At 43.7% G+C, this 15,725-nt stretch overlaps 1 protein-coding gene and 1 long non-coding RNA gene across 8 annotated transcripts in view; one reads left to right on the top strand and one right to left on the bottom strand.

Moving 5' to 3' along the window:
• INTS8 (integrator complex subunit 8) overlaps positions 1–15,725 on the bottom strand; it is a 68,545-nt gene that overhangs the window by 26,422 nt on the left and 26,398 nt on the right. For all 7 annotated transcript variants that reach the window (XR_006173167.2, XR_010598929.1, XM_042845103.2 and 4 more), the window contains 2 exons: positions 11,958–12,028; positions 9,248–9,423 (listed from right to left, as the gene is read on the bottom strand). Coding sequence is in view for 5 of the 7 variants with exons in the window: in XM_042845103.2 (XP_042701037.2) it covers positions 9,248–9,423; positions 11,958–12,028 (247 nt within the window). In the remaining 2 variants the exon portion in view is untranslated. The remainder of the gene's footprint in view (positions 1–9,247; positions 9,424–11,957; positions 12,029–15,725) is intronic.
• Positions 121–9,431, top strand: LOC135981771 (uncharacterized). Its single transcript, XR_010598932.1, has 2 exons — positions 121–847; positions 7,722–9,431. It is a non-coding gene; the product is annotated as an uncharacterized LOC135981771 (long non-coding RNA).

The following is a 15,725-nucleotide window of genomic DNA, read 5'->3' as shown; positions in this document are numbered from 1 at the left end:
CTCCAAGCCCATTTCCCCCCCACTTTCTGTCTGAGAGAAAAGTCATTATGTGTGTCAGCATTTTTAAACAGTATTGGGAATATGGGTAGAGCCTAGAATGGGTATGGTCTTGTGGGCCTCCTTTTTGGCTTTTTTTTTTTTTTTCCTTTTTGCTGTGTCTCGAGTTTTGTTAATTGAAGCAGTTTCTGATGTTTTCTTTCATTTTCTTTTGCTTCTAGTTTGGCCAGTTCTATTTTTTTAGCTACTTCTTTGGTAGTCATTTTTCTGTTTTCTTGTGCTGGGTCACGCCCTCTGCAGTTGACTGAAACTGGGATGTACTCAGCTCTGGCTGCTGCTGAGTTAACAGAGACTTTCTAACTAGCTACTCCCAAGGATGTAAAAAGAAAAAAAAACAATTCAGGTTGTAAATTCCTTTTACCAGTCGTTTGCTAATTGAACCCTTCTCTTAACAAAGGATCTTGTTAAAAAAACTTAACACCTCTGCCTTCAGGCAAGGAGAGATAAGATATGCATCTACCTTCAGCTCTGCTTTTCAAGCAGCTAGAAGGAAAAAAAAAATCTCTTACTGGCTTTTGGGTTTAAAATGATCCCACCTCTGCCACCATGTCAGGGCTGTATCCCCACTTTGAACTTCAGGGTACAAATGTAGGGGCCTGCATGAAAACTTCTAAGCTTAACTACCAGCTTAGCTCTGGTCCGCTGCCACCATCCCCAGAATTCCCATGCCTGGGAAGCCTTGAGAAACCTTCACCAATTCCCTGGTGAATACAGATTCAAACCCCTTGGATCTAAAACAAGGAAAAATCAATCAGGTTCTTAAAAAGAAGGCTTTTAATTAAAGAAAAAGGTAAAAATCATCTCTGTAAAATCAGTATGGAAATTAACCTTACAGGGTAATCAAACTTAAAGAGCTCAGAGGACTCCCCTCTAGTCTTAGGTTCAAAGTACAGCAAACAAAGATAAACACTCTAGTAAAAGGTACATTTACAAGTGGAGAAAACAAAGGAAAACTAACACACCTTGCCTGGCTATTTACTTACAAGTTTGAAATAGGAGAGACTTGTTTAGAAAGATGTGGAGAACCTGGATTGATGTCTGGTCCCGCTCAGTCCCGAGAGCGAACGCCCTCCCAAACAAAGAACACAAACAAAAGCCTTCCCCCTCCCAAGATTTGAAAGTATCTTGTCCCCTTATTGGTCCTTTAGGTCAGATGCCAGCCAGGTTACCTGAGCTTCTTAACCCTTTACAGGGAAAAGGATTTTGGAGTCTCTGGCCAGGAGGGATTTTATAGTACTGTACACAGGACAGCTGTTACCCTTCCCTTTATAGTTATAACAATTGGGAATATGGGTAAAGCCTAGAATGGGTATTGTCATGCTGGAAAATGTTAATGGTTGCCCTCAACTAGTTCTTGATCAACAGACAACTACAGAGGTGGCTGAAACTGCTGGATCTGCAAACCAGATGGCAGGGGCACTGTGTCTTCCCTTTTCCTTTCTCTGCTTTCTAATTCGCACACACCCCCCCTTCCGAAAAATGAATAGGGTGCTGCCCAGAACATTCCCCAAAACTTTGGAATTGACTGAATGCAGCATTCAAAAGTTAGTGTGTGACTAAGAAATGCCATCAAGTTGAGTGCAAGACCTTGCTTTGGTCAGCCAAAAATCCACTTACCAATGGCAACATAATTCACGTCTTCCAAAGACCTCAGTGACTTCAGCCCACGGCTTGGAGCTGCACTGTCTTGCTGCCTCCCATAGGAGCCAGGAGCTGCAGGGTACCTGCGATGGTAGGAACCCCACAGCCTCCAGCCACTGCGGTTGGCAGGGGACCCCGCAGCTCTGAGCCAGAGGTGGAGGGGGACCCCAGAGCTCCCAGCTGGCCCCGTGCTGCCCAGCAGCTTCCCTTTTGTCATGGATACTTTTAGTAAAAAACATCAGGGACAGGTCACAGGTGATAAAGCGGAAGCCCGTGACCTGTCCCTGAATTTTTTACTAAAAATATCCATGACAAAATCTTAGCCTTAAGTATAAGCATACCCTTTAAAAAAAATAAACTGTGAAGAAGAGTAGGCCCTGCTGCAGAAAAAGGAACTAGTTCAGCAAGATAAGTCAGAGTTCCATATACAGAAGTCAGATTCAGCTCAAAACAATTTTCACAAATCTGTGGTCCTCCTGGGTTCTAAAATCTACAATTAACAATTCTAGAGCAGAATACTGGGAATTAAGAACGGGATAGATAATAAGCCAGAAAATATCATATTGCCTCTATATAAATCCATTATGGTATGCTCACATTTTGAATACTGTGTGCACATGTGGTAGTTGCATCTCAAAAAAGATATATTGGTTCAGAAAAGAAAAGGTTCAGAAAAGTGCAACAAAAATGATTAGGGGTATGGAACAACTGCCACATGAGGAGAGATTAAGAAGACTGGGACTTTTCAACTTGGAAAAGAGACGACTAAGTGGGGATATGATAGAGGTCTATAAAATCAGGGCCGGCTCTGGCTTTTTGGCAACCCCAAGCAAAAAAAAAAAAACAAAAAACCTGCGGCGCGGCCAGAGCGCGGGTGCAGGGGGAACGGCGGGTGGGGGAGGGAGAGAGAGAGAGAGAGAGAGAGAGAGAAGGGGGCGGCCAGGGCTATAGCAGGGGCGCTGCCACACGGCCTCTCCTGCTGCGCCGCCTCCTGCCATGAGGGCTCCGCTCCGGTCAGTGGGGAGGGAAGAAAGAGGACTGCCTTGCAGGGCGCCAGAGCAGAACAACAACAACAACAACAAAAGCGGCCGTGCCGCCCTAGGATTGGGCAGAATGCCGCCTCGAACAATCTGCCGCCCCAAGCACCAACTTGCTCAGCTGGTGCCTGGAGCCAGCCCTGTATAAAATCATGACTGGTGTAGAGAAAGTAAATAAGGAAGTGTTATTTACTCCTTCTCATAACACAAGAACTAGGGATCACCAAATGAAATTAATAGGCAGGTTTAAAACAAGCAAAAGGAAGTGTTTTTTCCATACAACACAAAGTCAAGCTTGCCAGAGGATGTTGTGAAGGCCAAGACTATAACTGGATTCAAAAAAGAACTAGTTAAGTTCATGGAGGATAGGTCCATCAATGGCTATTAGCCAAGATAGATAGCGATGGTGTCCCTAGCCTCTGTTTGCCAGAAGCTGGGAATGGGCGAGAGGGGATGCACCACTTGATGATTACCTGTTCTGTTCATTCCCTCTGGGGCACCTGTAATTGGGCTCTGTCGGAAGACAGGATACTGGGCTAGATGGACCCTTGGTCTGACCCAGCATGGCCATTCTTATGTTAGAGAAGAAACTGCCTGTGCCGTTACTATGTAGTATTTCATTGGGCATTTGCATTGTTAATCTGTTCTCAGGAGAAGAGTGACTACAGCAATCTTGACTGCCATATATAAAAAAAGCGACACCGAAAAAGTTAGCTTTACAGGACTGATCTGCAGTTGGAAGGGGTTGTGCTCTTTCTTGGCTTATAGAAGAGGTCAGCCAAGAAAGAACAAAGCAAGGACCAAACTAGACAAAGCAGCCATCTGGGAGAAGATAATCTACTTCCACCTCACTGGAGGAATTCACCCATGGCAGTTCTCCAGTTTCCCAGCAGTGGCCATACAAAGCAATCACGCCAGTGCAAAAACTGGACCAACTCCCTTTTCATAGCAGTAGGTGGAGGGGTTTGAAGAATTAATTGCAAAGATCCTACCTACCTCCCAGTCAGCTCTACAACTCTAGTTCCACACACCCCTTTTTTTCTGTGCGCGCGCGTGGGGGGGGGGGGGGGGTGAGGAGGAGAGGCAACACAAGAGAGGCTTCCACAGCATGGCAAGTTTCTGCTACATAGGTAAACTTTGAAGGATTTGATTTTTAAGGGTAAATCTCTATTTCACCACACACACAAACTGATAAAAATATTTCTATCAATAATAGAAATGTACAGGTATGCAAAGAAAAATGCTGCTTGAGAATTTATCTATTTAAGTACACTTACTTTGTATATCGACATGTGATGTTGACAACTTGCATTTTAATGGTTAAGCTTTAATTTTCTGAATCTCAAGGTCTACTGTCATTAAATATTGTCTGCCCCCCACTACAATTTTCTGCAACAGAAAATTGAAATATACCGCTACCTTGATATAACACGACCCAATATAACACGAATTCGGATATAACACGGTAAAGCAGTGCTCCAGGGGGGAGGGGCTGCGCACTCAGGCGGATCAAAGCAAGTTCAATATAATGCGGTTTCACCTGTAACGGGGTAAGATTTTTTTGGCTCCCGAGGACACGTTATATCGAGGTAGAGGTGTAGATAACTGAAAAAAATACTTAAAAATAATCACAGATATCTGTCAAAATTACAAAAAAGTCTAAATCTGCAAAATCTATAAATAAGTCAACCTGTCACAGTGCCAAAGTCCACAACCTGCTAGGCACAACTCAGACTGGACTGGGCATGGAAAAAAATACACAAGACCTGAACGCTTCCTCTCTACATGGGAAATGATGCCACCCAAGATCTCAGGTCTGGTCTAGGCTACAGTTAGGCTGACATAAGTCACCTTGCATCGACCTAGCTGTGCAGGTGTCTAAGCTTAAATTAGTCTCCCACTAGACACTTTGTTACTTATGTTGACCCTAACAGTCCTGCAGCAGCTGCCCCACAATACCAAATGCTGACTGCAATTGCAATCTCCACTGCCCGGGGGTAACAGACACCGGAAGGCCCATTCTCCTTCACAGCCCCATGAATTTTTGAAATGCTTATTCCTGATTGTCCAGCTTGGCAAGAACACTTAGCGGCTCTCCATTACTCTGTAAAACTGCCCAGCTGATCATGCAGGCTACACATTCTAGTTGTGCTCCTTCTTGAGGAGACAGGAGATATTGGATCTCCTGGAGTAGCTCTGGGGAGAAGAGGCTGGGCAAGCACCGCTATGGACCAGCCCTAGAAATGTGGATATTTACAAGCAGATTGCAAGGTGGAAGTAGGAGAAGGAGAACACAGGGACCAGCAATAGTGCCACATGAAAATGAAGGAACTGCATCAGGCTATCAAAAGATCATGGAGGCCAGCGGTCAGTCTGGTGCTGAGCAGCAGATCTGCCACTTTTACAAAGAGCTGCATGCCATACTTGCGGAGACTCCAACACCACCGCATATGCCTCTGAGGAGCCCAAGCCACAGGCCCTGGCATGAAAAGCAAGGACAAAGAAGAGGAGGATGGGAGATATGCGCCTGGGGGCCTGGACCTGTCTGAGACTCCACCACAGTCCAGACACTCCTAGCAGTCGAGCATGGACAAGCCCTATGCTGGGGAAGGAACCTTGGATAAGTGTGTAATTGTTTTTTCCCCATTACAATGATGTGCTGATGGTGCCCCAACTTAACATGATACAGCTACTGACTTTTCATTAATTTACTCGTATTAGAAGAGGCAGCAGTACAACAGAGAGACAGAGCTGTCATTTGCTTTTCATTCCCCTGTAGAATTAGGCAAGGGGGGGCCATCTGGAGCATTTGTTTATGTACACAGGGATATCCCTTGAATCCTTCTGAGAGTTCTCAAATGAAACTTTCATGGTGGTACTCTGCAACCCTCTCCCAAAGGATTCTAGGTATGGCAGCCTTATTTCTTCCTCTGTCAGTCAGCAACAACTTCAGTAGGCACCATTGCAGTACACAGGCTAGCAGCATACAGGCTCTCGGCAGCTTCGGGGTGCCAGCAGAAGCTGTGCTTTCTGTGCCTTTGTTACCCTCAGGAGTGAGATATTAGCTACAATCACCACAGTCTGTGGAAAATGGCCTGAGCATGCAGTGCAACTGCTCTATACTCAGTTTCATGCAACGAAGCAATTCCCTTGGCCCCTGCCAGACCATATTCACCATGAACGGTGCTGTGAGTGGTACTGTACAGAAGCACTCCGAAGCAGAAATGACTATAAGCATGCCTTGTTTAAAACTTCAGGGGAGCAAGGGAAGGGACTGCTCAATCTTCACTCTCACTGTTCATTGTGACTATACTGACAATGGCACCTCTGTGTTTTATTTGCAGTTGCTGCCGTTGCAGCTTTGAGGGGTTCCCACTCCATACCCGTGGAATGCTTGAGACAGATAAGGAGGAGAAAGAAAAGTACTCGGGATGACAGGTTCAATGAGATCCTGCAAGCCAGTGCTGCATCAGATTGTGAGCAAGGGGCCTAGAGGGTGAACACTGCAGATAGCCTAGAGAAGGAAAGAGCAGACATGAGAAAGGTCCAGGAGTTCCAGAAGGAAAAGGAGAGTCAGATACATCAGGACATAATGGGACTTCTCTGCCAGCAAATCGATGCTGCAGACTCTTGTGGACCTACAGCTCAACCATCACGGGCTCATCTCCTTTTGCAGTGCATGGAGAACTCCATTGCAGTACCTCCTGACACCCCCCTCACCATGGTATCAGGGGCCACAGCCATATCCCTACCACTTGACCCTGAGCACCATTAAGGACAACCACAACTTCACATGTGAAAGCCATGATTGAGGTGTAGTTAAAACAGTCTTGAGTATTCTTTCCCCTTGTTAATTTATGTTCCATTAATTAAAGTTTTTAATGAATTTGCTTTTAAACTGCACAGATTTCTTTTTGGACTGGTTTTATTAGTGAATACAATTCTAGGATTTATTAGTTCACAACATACGCTGCAGAGTGCCTAGAAGTTCTGAAAGCACCTACTTGTTACTGTACAGCATGACAACTCAGTGTCTGTGACAAACCGCGTAATCATCATAAATGTAAAATAAGCACCGCAAAATTAGTAAGTGCATTGATAGTGTTATATTCACATATGTACACCATGCATCACACAACTACTAATAGGCCCCAAAATAGCAAGACAAGGTAAAACAAAGTCCACCATAACGCATTACTGTGGCTCACTGTTCGAGTACTCTTTCAAGGCCTCTCTTATCCGCATAGCTTTGCAATAAGCTCTAATAGCCTTTGTCTCTGGTTGCTCAAACTCAGCAGACTACTCCACCTCCACTGTCCAACCCAGTGGCAAATTCTCCACTTTTGCTTCACAAATATTACACAGGACACAACAGGCAGCTATAACCATTGTGATTTTTTTTCAATTCTGATCCAATCTAGTGATTAAACAATGCCAGCATTCCTTCAAACTATCAAAAGTGCATTCAACTGTCATTCTGCACCTGCGGCGCTGGTAGCCGAATCTTTCCTTGCTGCTATTGAGGTGACTGGTGTAAGGCTTCACAAGCCAGAGGAGCAAAGGGTAGGTTGGATTCCCCAGGATCACTACTGGCATTTACCACTGGTGATATTTAATGGCTGGTCACGAAAGAAAGTGCTTGCTTTCAACTTTCTGAACATTCCTATGTTCAGAAAGTTGCAAGGGTCATGCACCTTCCCTGACCAGCCAACATGGGTGTCGGTGAAGCATCCCTAGTGATCCACCAAGACTTGCATAACCACAGACAAATAGTTCTCTGTTGAGGTAATCTGCTGTATGGTGGTCTAGTGCCAAAATAGGGCTATGCGTGCTGTCTATTGCTCCAGTGCAGTTTGGGAACCCTACTGCTGCAAATCCATCCACGATGCCCTTCAAGTTGCCAAGAGTCACAGTTCTGCATAGCAGGAGACGATTCAATGGCCCTGCACACTTGCATGACAACAGCCCCTGCAGAGGATTTTCCAGCTCCTATATGGATTTCCCACTGACCAATAGCAATCCAGCAATGGAAGTTTCCACAGTGCAATTGCCACTCACTTCTCCACTGTCATTGCAGCTCTCATTTTAGTGGCCCTGCGTTGGAGGGCTAGGGCAAGCTCGGCACACAGCTAGAGAAATGTGGCCTTGCAAACCTGAAAATTCTGCAGCTACTGCTTGTCATCCCAAACCTGCATTACGATGAGATCCAACCAGTCGTGCTCATTTCTCAAGCCCAGAAGTAGCGCTCCACCATCTAGAGCTGCTCTATAAACGTCACCAATAACCTTGCATTGGTTCTCACTACGTCCCACAGCAGTCTGTCCTTCACACACATCATCATCTTGTTCCCTGTTGATTCTGTTCTTCTTATAGCTCTGCCAATACAGAGGATTGTACATCCTGTGCTTGTAACACTTAGGCCAATAGAGCAGAGCTGTGCAGGCTTCATGCTTCTACCAGAGATGGCAGACAGTGAGAATGCATGTAAGGATTTGTGAAAGTTATGGGATACAGATGACATTATGGGATGGAGACAGTTGCATGCTGGGAATTTGATCCCTTGCTCACAGTCACCCCTGTGAGACTCATTTCTGTCCTAATACGCACTGCCAAAACATTCCCCAAAACAGCACATTGGATGATGGTGGGTTTCACACTGGGACACTTATCCATAGTGTACTGAACTGTGCATCAACCCAAGCACTATGGAAGTGCAGCAGCACTTATGCAAAAAGCCAAGTATGCACACACACAAAATGATATACTAACTGTGGCGGCTTTATGCTGACATAACTTCCATTGACCAAAGTTTGTAGCATAGACGTGGACTCAGACTTATCTTCCCTTGGTAGTTAAGAAGGGACAAACTCAATAACTAAATATAGAACAGAATACTGCAAGAGCTGAAATAATCTTGTATTTGAATCTGAGACTTAATTAGGCAGAAACGAGATTAAACTGATATATTAAGAGAAAGCTCTCCAAGTATCCACTCATCTTTAAAGTTACTTAAATATAATGTAAAACTAGAGCACTAATTTAAAATTTACCTTAGTTTTTCACTCAAGGATAAGATTTAAAAACAAAATCTAAAAAAAAAAAAAAGAGTTTAAATTACATAGGCTTTGTCTGCACCAGAATGAGTTTGCCGGTATAGCTATACCAGTAAACCTTCCTAACCCAGATGTAGTATATATTGGCCAAAGAGTGCTTTTGCCAGTATAGCGTATACCAATTCCCCAAATGAAATAAGCTATACCAGCAAAAAGACTTCTTTGCTGGTGCAACTGCATCTACAGTAGGGCTTTTGCAGGCATAGGGTGTGAAAAAAACCACATCCTAAACTGACATAGCTATCCCAGTAAAAGTGTAGACCCATATAGTCATTGGCTAAAGACAGGAATAATAGTGTCTGAAGTTCTTCTTTTTAAACATACATCAGAATATTACTGTCACTTTGGCCATGAAAAGAAATACTTTAAAGCATTTAGGAAGCTTGCTGGGAAACAGACCTGGAATATCATAAAACGAAGTCACAGGTTTAGTGCACAGATTGATTCGAGGTGATCTTTTCCTCATTTGATCAATGAGCAGCTTCCGTTCATCATCTTTCAGTAAGGTTATGAACAGCTCATGAGAGGAAATCATGAAGACAAGCTGAAGATCTTCCAAACTCAAACACATATTCCTGAGTAAGTTAAAAGTTATTCATTAGCAGGAACGTTACTTTGAAGTAAAATAAAATTTTTTACTGCTTACATATGATATTTCAAACAACTTTCTGTGATTATTAATAATGGTATTATTTCCATCTGCAGATAAAAGATTTCAGTCATTCCCTTTTGTGGAAAGCATACTGATTCGATTATTTATTTAAAGGCTTTTTTTTTTGTCAGAGCATATCCAGCTACAGCACAAATGTTAATAAATCTATCTCCACAACCTCCTGTAAGGAAGGTATTTTACTGATGGGGAACTGAGAAACAAAGTAACAGATCTGTCCAAAGTCACAAGTTTGTGGCCATTGTGAATTACAACAATGATTTTTTCCACTGTTATTTAAATTATAGTAAGTTTTTCTTTTTTAAAAATAAACCTGTTTAAAATGAAATCTGAATTTAATACAAAATATCTTAACACCTAAACTTATTGATCTCTCAAAACATCTAAATAAAAAATAACCATGCTTTTGGTGGAATGTTGATAATCAATGGGACATGGCAATAGCAGGGTACAAAATACATAAGAATGACAGTAGGTTGTGCTGGTGGGGGAGTGGAACTATATGTGAAGGAAAACAGTCAAATATAGTAAAAAGCTTGAATGAATCAAACAGTAACACAGAATCTTTGGATAGAAATTCCATGCTTGAATAATAAGAGTACAGCAGTAGGAATATATTACTGGCCTCCTGACCAGAATGGTGGTGAGGATTATGAAATCCTCAGGGACATCAGAAGCTATGCACACAGAAAATAAAATAATGGGGCATTTCAACTATCCCCATATGGACTGGGTACATGCCACTTCAGGATGGGATGCAGAGATAATTTCAAGACACCATTAATGACTACTTCTTGGAGCAGCAAGTCCTAGAACCCACAAGGGGAAAGGCAATTCTTGATTTAGTCCTAAGTGGCATATAGGATGTGGTGAATATAGCTAAACTGCTCACTAACAGCAACCATAATGTAATTAAATTTAATATCCTTGTGGGGGCACCAGGAGGGGGATACCAAATAAGCCCACCACAATAGCATTTAACTTCAAAAAGGGGAACACTACAAAAATGAGAAAGCTAGTTAAAAAAGAAGTTAAAAGGAACAGTCACAAAAGTGAAATACCTGCAAGCAGCATGGAAGCTTTTAAAAAACACCATAACAGAGGCTCAAGTTAAATGTACACCCCACACAAACACAACCCTCTCCCCCCCACAAAAACAGTAAGAGAAAACAAAGAAGTGACACCATGGCTGAACAACACAGTAAAACAATAAATGGAGGAAGTTAGAGGCAAAAAGACACCTTTTAAAAACTGGAAATCAAATCTTATATTTCAAATGTTTGCTCCTGTGGTAACACCCACAAGGTATTTAGCCTGCACATCTTAAAAGGGACTATTCAAGTTAAATGGCTCATCAAGGAACACAACTCACAATGGACCATGGGAGACGCTTATCTACACTTAATAGACTTTCATGTGATGGCCTCTGCTATGACTAAGTGAAATCATGCATAGACATGTGACTTACCCATGGGACTCCAATCATCATCTTGTTACCTGTAATTTTCTACAGTGAGAACAATGGGCTTCCCTTCACTTAGCAGAAGCTATAAAAAGCCCTGGAAACGTCTCCATTTTGCCTCTTTCCTGCTCAAACCTCTGGACTATTAACTTACACTAATGGGAGCATTCTAACCAAGGGACTGAGGATCTTCCAATGATTTGGAAGCAACCAGAGACTTGACTTAAGTCAGCACTTTATTCCATCACTGCTACAAGCCTGATCCAAGAACTTTGCAATTACTGTATGTATTTGATTCCTTTAACCAATTTTAACTCTCACCTTTCTTTCTTTTTATAAATAAACATTTAGATATTAGATACTAAAGGATTGGCAACAGCGTGATTATTGGGTAAGATCTGTGACCTGGCTGTGTGGCTAGTCCTCTGGGATCAGAAGAACCCTCCTCTCAGGGCTCCGGCCGCCCCCCCCCCGGCCGCCGGGGGGAGAGCAGAGCCCCCGCCGGGGCTCACCGCCCTCCTCCCAGGGCTCCGGCTGCCCTCCCCCCGGCCGCCGGGGGGAGAGCGGAGCCCCTGCCGGGGCTCGCCACCCTCCCCCCGGGGCGGCAAAAAAGCCAGAGCCGGCCCTGGCTGTGGATGGGCATCATGCTCAGGCCCGGGGGAGGAAGCATCATGCATTTCTCTAAAGTGACCAACCCCTATGCATTATTCAGAAACATTCATCCATGAGTTCTAGATGAACCCACATCCAAGTCTCCTTTGCCAGAAAGCATGGGACACAGGGTCTTGAGAGCAGAAGTTGGAAAACAGGGATGGGTGGATAAGACAACTTTGGGAGGTTTATAGGGGATCCGTTGGTAAAAAGAAAAATGTTGCCCTTTTTGTCTAATTTTTTACCTGCAAGTTCATGAAACATTAACATAACAAGGTAGTATCTACACACTGCACAGTGAAAGTAGTCTAATGTCAGGTACTTACTTGAGAAAAGCTGCCATTTTTCTTTTCAAAGATTCTGAAGCATGTTCTAAGTTTATTGACCTTGAACAAACCTAGAAAATTTAAGAGTTAAATCATTAAGCAACACTAGGAATTCTGAATTTTCATTTGGTTATATAGAGTATTAAGAGTTATTTCCACAATTTTCTGTTCATGCTCTAGTAGCAATCAACGTCACATAAATTTTCTCTCCCTAAGGAGGGAGGCAAGCCATCTAATGTAGCCATCCTCCAAATACTGTTGATGTTACAGTGGGATCAGAAAGCCAATAATTAACCCTGTATACAAAAGGGGTTATTTTGATCGCCATGTGATTCATTACATGCTCCCTCTAATACCCAATTCCCTTCCTGAGCCTAAAGCTTGTGTCTGTAAGAGCCAAATGTGAAGATTACATCATCTATGCTGCTAACTTCACTACAAAAGCAACAATCTAGCAAACTACAAAAGCAACTGCTATGTAACAATCAAGTCCACTTAACTGAATGAATGATAAAAGTGAAATATTTAGGTGAGCCAGTTCTCTAGGTACAAAACCCCTGTGTATCCAATGTTAAAAGAAACTTAAGTTACTCGGGAGGGCTGGGGGATTTTTAAAGTAACTTTTCATGCTTAATTTAATCATCAGCAATTTAATCATTTTATTACATCAGTTTGAAAAAGATAAAGCTTGTTTGTCAAAAACACATTAATTTCCATTGTCAACTGGGCATAGAGACTACTGCTGGATCAGTGGGGGCTGGTGCACAGTGCACTTTTATCTGGTTTTTGCTATAGGTGTCAGGTAAGTACACCTCTACCTCGATAGAACACTGTCCTCGGGAGCCAAAAAAAATCTTACTGCATTATAGGTGAAACCGTGTTATATTGAACTTGCTTTGATCCACCAGAGTGTGCAGCCCCGCCCCCCCCCGGAGCACTGCTTTACTGTGTTATATCTGAATTCGTGTTACATTGGGTCGCATCATACCGAGGTAGAGGTGTAGTTACTACTCATGGCACAGGAAGTGGCTTATGTTAGCAGACAAAGAGAGACCTGAGAATCAGCAGTAAAGCGATAAACAGAAATGAAAGAGCATGAATTCAACTCAGGCACAGCTCACTACCTTCCAACGGCTGCAATAGGTGCCACCCACAATTAAAACCCACATGTGCAATAGCTCAGGGAAGCTTCATTGGAAGAGTTGATTAGTCTCTAAGGAATTCTGAGAGGAGAGAGAATTTAAATGCTTTTTTTCAGCAGATCTGTTTTTCTAAACTTTATGCTGCTCTTACACAGACCAGAATTTTTAAAGAAAATGATCAGAGCAATTGAACTGAGTGGCTATCACATTTTTCCCATGTGTTTTCAAATGTGAGTGCTCCTTACAAGATTGTCAAATTAAAGTAAGCTGGAAATCCAAGATTTATGGTATGTCATCATCATTTATACAGTTTTGTTTTAAAGGGCACTTTTCTTTTATGTTCTTGATTTTATTAAACTGCCAGTATTGCTTATGATGTTATTGACTGTTGCCCAGGAAACCTAGAACCACCTCAAAAAGCAGTTTTGCCAGGTGATTTTCATAGGTTTTATTTGTAAAACTATAACCTACTACTGATTTGGGAGCATAGGCAGTTTTAATTTTAGCTTAACGCAAAATATCATCTTAAAAAGTTGAACTGTAAAGTTTTAACTACCTGTAAAAATACAGGGTTATATGCTGAATATCACAAAGTGTAAAGGCAGGAGGGGCATTTAATGTAAGTGATTAAAACAAAACTCTTCAAAATTTGTGGCCTGCCAACTCGTCTCCATGAAATAATCCAGCATGCATTATACTGGACATAGCACAAAGTACCATATGTGTCAAAACCAAAAGGAAGGAAACCAACAAAACCACTAGGAGAAAGAGGATATGGGGCTGAGGTAGGTGAGTTTTAAAAAATGGTTTTAGGGTAAACAATAACAAGCCCAAAGCTACTTAACAAGGGAATGAAAACCTATTTCTTTAAATCCCTCAAATACACCTCTACCTCGATATAACACTGTCCTCGGGAGCCAAAAAAATCTTACCACGTTATAAGTGAAACCGCATTATATCGAACTTGCTTTGATCCACCGGAGTGCGCAGCCCTGCCCCCCCGGAGCACTGCTTTACCACATTATATCCAAATTCGTGTTATATCGGGTCGCGTTATATCGGGGTAGAGGTGTATAATTAAACTGTCCTTCAGAAGAATTCCATGCTGGTTGTGCAATCACTGGCATCCTGTTTGCTGGGACAGCAAACAGAGTGAGAGACAGTTGACTGCCACTTCAACAGTCCTTAAAAATAGCTACGCTTTTGTATTGAAATTGGAGGTCTTCCTTTTCAATCAGCACATAACAAACGATCAGTACCTGTACTCCTAGGAACAGTCACCTCTGTAAGATGTTATGTGGCATTCAATTATTGATCCCCCAGAAATCATGTCCCCATTTTAAGCAGACTCTGGCTTCCAGAAAGGGTATGGTGGAATGAAGATCCCTCCCTTGACCCTGCCCAGCTCATGGGAGGGAAGGGAGGGAAGAGAGGGCAGAGTCTCAACCTTCCCTTTTGTCCCCCAGTAACCCATAATGGTGTATAGGGGAAGGGCTGCTCTTCAATATTTCTCCTCTACATTATGAAGGGGCCCCCAGCTTCTATTCTTCCAACTTTTTCTACCAGACCCTGTTGGGAAATTCAGAGGGAACCCACCCCCACCGCATTATTCTTTCCAACCTGTAGAGAAGACCTGGAGTGAAGCCTCTAGTTCTTGTTGCTGGGTGGGTCCTAGGGACCTCCATGGTTCACTGCAAAGGTCTGAGGAAGGAGAGACTTCCTCCTAGATCGGGGTGGGCAAACTTTTTGGCCCTAGGGCCACATCTGGGTATGGAAATTGCATGGTGGGCCATGACTGCTCACAAAATTAGGGGTTGGGATGCGGGAAGGTGCTCCGGGCTGGGAGTTCAGAGGGCGGGAGAGGGAACAGGGGGTTGGGGCATGGGAGGGGGTCAAGGGTGCAGGCTCCGGGCAGTGCTTACCTCAAGCAGCCTCCAGCATCAGCATTTCTCCCCTCTGGCTCCTACGTGGAGGCGTGGCCAGGCGGCTCTGCGCGCTGCCCAGTCCACAGATGCCGCCCCTGCAGCTCCCATTGGCTGTGGTTCCCGGCCAATGGGAGCTGCGGGGGAAGAGTGCAGAGCCCCTAGGCTGCCCCTACTGTGGGAGCCGGAGGGGGGATATGCAACTGCTTCCAGGAGCCATGTGGAGTGGAGCAAACACCTGATCCAGCTCCCCGGGAGGAGCTCGAGGGCTTGATTAAAAACTTCTGGAGGGCCAGATGCGGCCCCTGGGCTGTAGTTTAGCCACCCCTGTCCTAGATGCTCCCCTCTCTGGCTCCTGCAGGGGCACTGGGGAAGAAACTTTTTAAACTTTCTTGGTCACTTCTCTGCTTCCCACTTTAGCTCCACTGAAAGATGGTGAGGAGAAAAAACACAAAACACACTTCCCTGTCTGCTCCTTCCCTCCCCAGCTCAGTGAAGGGGTCTTGGAGGACATCAATTTCCTTCCCCTGAACGCTCTTCTACTCCCCTCTCTGGCTCCTCTATACATTTTCCAGGACAATTCTTCATAATTTAGAAATTAAGATAAATATTTTTTACTAAAGGAAAAACAGGGCAACATCAAATTAAACTTGGAAACTTTGGCAGCTTTGCTGTCACAGTGTTTGGCGAAATGGGTACCTCTG

This window comes from Chrysemys picta, chromosome 2 (genome assembly GCF_011386835.1).
Source record: "Chrysemys picta bellii isolate R12L10 chromosome 2, ASM1138683v2, whole genome shotgun sequence".
NCBI lineage: Eukaryota > Metazoa > Chordata > Testudines > Emydidae > Chrysemys > Chrysemys picta.
This window is presented reverse-complemented; position numbering and strand designations above follow the sequence as displayed.